The 5,158-nt window shown below is 46.3% G+C and overlaps 1 protein-coding gene across 2 annotated transcripts in view; it reads left to right on the forward strand.

Moving 5' to 3' along the window:
- The first annotated feature begins 245 nt into the window (after positions 1 to 245).
- GATM (glycine amidinotransferase) overlaps positions 246 to 5,158 on the forward strand; it is a 17,656-nt gene continuing 12,743 nt past the window's right edge. Inside the window, exons 1-2 of one of the 2 annotated variants that reach the window (XM_017545460.1) lie at positions 246 to 627; positions 2,187 to 2,405. In XM_017545460.1, the coding sequence (XP_017400949.1) occupies positions 559 to 627; positions 2,187 to 2,405 (288 nt within the window). In that variant the 5' untranslated portion in view covers positions 246 to 558. The remainder of the gene's footprint in view (positions 628 to 2,186; positions 2,406 to 5,158) is intronic. The other variant, XR_001830098.2, reaches the window with a different exon arrangement.

Below are 5,158 nucleotides of genomic sequence, written 5' to 3' on the forward strand. Positions count from 1 at the left end.
CACCACCTAATCTTTAGGTGGTTTCGTTTACCGAAAAATGAGGGGACTGGGTCAGTGCGCATATGTGAATTTAAGCGTAAGATTGTACTCACCCCTTGTGTATTTAAATTCTCAAATGTTCACTTAAATATATGCATAGACCATTGTCACTTCGTCGGAAGTCGCGTCCGGCCCAGTTGCGCGAGACTCTAGCGGGCCTCCTGCCGCGCCCGGGCATGGATCCGGGTGCGCATCCGGATCCGGGTCCGGGTCCTGGTCCGGGCGTGCAACCGAAGCAGTCAGTGGCCCCGCTAGCTAAAAAAGGGCAAGCGTCGGTGGCTCGAGCCAGCGCCCGCGGAGCTTCCCAACAGTTCCTAACTCGGGGCGCTCCGCCGGCCCCACCACCTGTTCCCGGCAGCCAATAGGGCCGCGAGGAGCGGCCGGGGCGGAGCGTGGCTACAAAAGGCCAGGGGCCCCGCGCGCCCGCCCACCCCGCTCCGAGCGCGCTCTAGGGGAGGCTCGGACGCATACGGCCGAGGGCCAGGAACATTCCGCGCGTGGACCAGCCGGGCCGGGGCGATGCTGCGGGTGCGGTGTCTGCGCGGCGGAAGCCGCGGCGCGGAGGCGGTGCACTACATCGGGTCTCGGGTGCGTGCGCCACGGGCCTCATCTGGCCACCGCGTGACTCACCCTCGCTCGGCCCTGCGGTCGGCGTGGACCACTCGCTGGCTCCCCGGAGCCGCCGCCTTCCCTCGCTTTCCCCAGCCAGAATTGCACGATAGTGTCCCTTCTGGTCTCCCTGGGAAGCTCAGCTTCTAAAGCCTTTGCAGGCTCCAGGAGCTGGGCGGTGTCACCGAGGCATGGGGAGCTTGCGTTGCGGCCCCACCCCTTGGGGTCCACTTGCTAGATGCGCGTCTGCGGCCTGCTGGCCCACGGCGCAGGGGGCGCCGCCCTCCTCTACCGGACCTCTGTGCGCTTCACCAAGCTTCCTGCTGGGAGCGAGGGGCTGGGACGACCGGGACTCCTTTTAGTAAAAGGGTGGCGTTATTAGGTTTCAATACCCTGGGTGGGCGTCAAGCTGGGGAGATTTCTGAAAAAATGCGTGTGGGGTGGATGGATGGGGAGAAGAGGCAAGCAAAGTGGGAATCGGGGACGGTGAGCGAGCGACCAGATTCACTCGAAGTGTAAGATGACGTCCCGCGTCTAGAGAGAGGAGTCGGGGCGAGTGCAGCCTGTAAGCAGAGTTTCTACGCGCCCCGCCCTCAGCTGCCTAGGGTGCAGACCCTCCCCTGCTCCTAGGACTGGAATCGCTCCGACATTCTGGCTTTCCCTCAGCAACTGGTTCCTAAACAGCTGTCACTCTACTTCTTGCTTCTGCCTCCACCCAAGTTACCCTCCGGCCCACTTCCTAAGGCTTTTAACAGAGCAGGACAGAGATTTGGGGGTTGAGGTTTGCTCAGGGGTTGAGGGATCCTCCCTGCTCTAGATTTTATAGGCCGTGCTTTTTAAAAAAGGCTTTTGAGGTTTTTAGATCTCCTTTTTAGTTGCTTGAATTTGTGCCTGGGTTAATCCTGATCTTGGCTAGGGTACTGTGGACCATCTGTAAAATGAGCAGATGGCAGTGGCTCAGTCTCAGAACTGAAGCGCCAAAGAATGCAAAGTGTATGTCAAAGATGAAGAAATTTTGACTGAAGCTAGTTATTCAGAAAGATAAGGTCCTTTACAAATGCTCCCACCTTTTCATTTATAAATAATAAAATAAAAAGCCTAATATTGGTAACCTTTGATACTGAAGAGGGAAGGAGGTTCTGTCCCCAGCTGGGACTGGCAGGAAGTTACAGAGCGGTTGTTTATGGTTTTCTGAGAGGAGGACTGACCCATCATCTGCAAAAGAGTTGCTTAAAGCTTAAGTACAGGAATGCATTCTGAGATAAACACAGGGTTGTATGGTCGCTGGGGACACAGTATTCTTAGGAGTTTTAAAGAGTTACAACAATTAATAGATAAGAAGACAGTCTGTAGATAAACAAGACGGTTAAAAAATTACCTGTAATCCCACCTACTCACTATTAACATCTTGGTTTACGCTATTCTAAAGGGGTTTAAGTGGCAATGTTATGCTGGGTTTTTACCCCATCTCCACTTCCTCCTCCCCTCAAGTACTGCAGAGCAACACAATACAATAATCTTTTCTTTGTTCTTGGAAGCTTGGACGAACCTTCACAGGATGGGTGCAGCGAACTTTCCAGAGCACCCAGGCAGCTACGGCTTCCTCCCGGAACTCCTGTGCAGCTGACGACAAGGCTACTGAGCCTCTGCCCAAGGACTGCCCTGTCTCTTCTTACAACGAATGGGACCCCTTGGAGGAAGTGATAGTGGGCAGAGCAGAAAACGCTTGTGTTCCACCATTCACCGTGGAGGTGAAGGTAAAACAAGGCTTATTCACATGTCTGAAAGTTTGTTACCTCCTCACCTGCTGCTGCTACCCTCTGACTGCTTTCCCTTCTGCTTACTCCCCAGACCTCTCAGTCCAGTGGTTAATTCTCTTACCTGACACCTTTGTGGTATTTGATACCGTTTGCATCAACCATAATTGCTTCCTTCCTGTAGCTCTTCCCTTGGATTCTGAGAGCTTTTCTGGGAATAATAGTTCTTTTACTGTCCTCAGATCTTCTTCCTTCACGGCCTGTAATGCTGAGGTTGAACAGAATTTCAGTTTCAACCCCCTTCTCTTAGCCTTTCTCACAGCTACCCCTCCCACCTCCACTCTGGTCTGGATCTCTATATTGAACTCCATCCAGATCAACGTGTTGAACTCCTTACGGGATGTTGCCAGAGGACTTCAAACTTGGCACATCTGAAGTTCAGTTGCCAGCCACCCTCTTCATTCCTTCCTTTTAATTATTGGCATCCCTGTTTAACAACCGAAAACACAAAATAATCATCTTTGATTTTTCCTTATGTCACATCTTCCACATCCATTTTCCAAGGTTTAACAAGGCTTTTGTCAAAATGGATCTTGCATCATTCCTCTGCCTTGCCTTTCCCTAAGGGTTGGGAGCTCATCTGCTGCCTGGACTATTGCAGTTAACTCCTAACTGGTCACCGCTACTCACTGTTCTCACCAAAACACCTTCCAGCTGCAATCTAAGTGATTTTTTTAAACTCAAATGTGATTATGTTACTAACCCTTCTTGTTTTCCTCTTCTACTTTGCTGCCCACCACCCCCTCCCCACTTTGCTTAGGATAAAGTCCTCATAGTATTCAAGATCCTTCACAATCTGGCCCTTGTCTGCATTTCCAGGATTCCCCATTCCAGTTATTGACTTATTTTAGAGATGTATTAGTACAGCAGATTAGCAGGTGTTCATTTCTGGTCAAGTCCCTCTCTCCCCTAATATTCCATCCTGGTTTTCAGCAGACTTTATAAGACAACCATATAAGGCAGCTAAACTAGACTCCTCACTGTTTCCTCACAAGCCCTGCGTCTTTGCCCCTACCTAAGTCTTTTCCACCCATCTTCCCGTGCCCTTTAGTCTGTAGTTTAAACCTACCACCACCTAGCTTCAATGACACCTTCCAGGGATTTCCCTGGCAACAAGTAATATCTCCCTTTTTAAAAACTCCTAGTGGTTTTTATCTGTAATATTCTTATGTCCAGGGCCTCTATGGGCTGGTGTTCAGGTTCTATATTGCATAAGGGTCCCATATCTAAGGGAGCACATCCACACTGTAGACACAGCCTAGACTCCTATTAATAATGGGTTACAAACATATCTTTAATGTCCTTAAATTCTTCCTGAATATTTACACTTTACCTTGTAAAGTGGATTGAGGAAAGTAGTTCTGTAACAGTATTGTTGTGGTCCTCAGAAATATTGCCTACCATGTACCAGGGCCTAGAGGTATTAACATAAAAGATCTTCCTTTCTATTTGAAGAGATATGATGTTCACATAGAAATGAAGACCAAGTATGTTATTCCAGTCGACTGGCAAGGCAGTTGAAGTGCCTGGAAAGCTAAGGAAAGAGGAATGACCAAGTGCTGGCCAGTTATGAAGTCTTCTTGAAGGAAGGGACTCCTGAGTTAGACCGGGAAGACAGGGAAATAGAAAAAGTAATAACTTCTAATTGTTCTGAAACTCCCTTTGGTTCTGATATTTGGAATTTGATGAGAAGATTAATTTATATAACATCCGCATGTTTTTAAAAGGCATAGTCTTTTAAATCTTTCCTTGAAAAGTCCCATCCCCTAACCATTATAAGTGGATGAAATTAAAGTTTAAATCCAGGCAATAATTTATTCTTCTACTTGTCTTTAAAATGATAGACTTTCATATCATGTGATTTTATGGAATCAGAATTCTCAGACATAATGTTGAGTTGTCACTTGATGTATGACTTTAGACTTTGTCATTTCATGGGCTTGTGGAAAGTGTACCATGCTAAAGTCAGGGGTCTGGTATTAATTAGGTATTTGATAAAAGCTTGATAGCTAGTCTTTGTTAATCAGCTATTTGACCTTGTACAAGATTCCACAAATTTCTGGGCCAGAGAAATGAAGATATTAAGAGGTTTACTATCTACCTAACAGGATTAAGGATTAATCTAAAGGTAAAAGGTTACATGTTAAGTATTTTAAAGGTAAAAACTACAACTTATTATAGTTGTATGGATCTAGTTTGTCAATTACATTCCAAAGGTACTTTGGGATTGTAATAGTTGTAGATATCAATAACATTAGCAGTGTTGATTTCATTTATTTGTCTGGTTCTTTTTGTTTGTTTGTTTGTTTACTCTCTCTGTCTCTCTTTTACTCTCAGGAAATAATAGTTAATTCTGTTTCATGCCATGTGCTAAGCCTGGTTTTGAGGGAGAAAAAAGTAAATCTAAGACATGCATGGCACCTAGCAGGCAAGGCCATACCTCGTAGTAGAGAAGAATGACACATATATTCATCAGTTTGGGAACAATAAAAGAAAAAATAATGTAGCAAACTGTCTATAGGCAATCAGAGCAGAAGATGTTGGAAGATATAAGTGCTAGAGAAATTTTCAGGAAAGGTATGTGGAACGTAATTGTTAGGAAGCATTTTTTAAAGCTCTGTGACTTTATTCTGCAAAATATAGTAAATATTTGCCATCAAATACATTTTTTGTTTTGCTTTTGTCTTTTTTTT

The sequence above is a fragment of the Cebus imitator genome, unplaced genomic scaffold (genome assembly GCF_001604975.1).
Source record: "Cebus imitator isolate Cc_AM_T3 unplaced genomic scaffold, Cebus_imitator-1.0 Scaffold9, whole genome shotgun sequence".
Lineage (NCBI taxonomy): Eukaryota > Metazoa > Chordata > Mammalia > Primates > Cebidae > Cebus > Cebus imitator.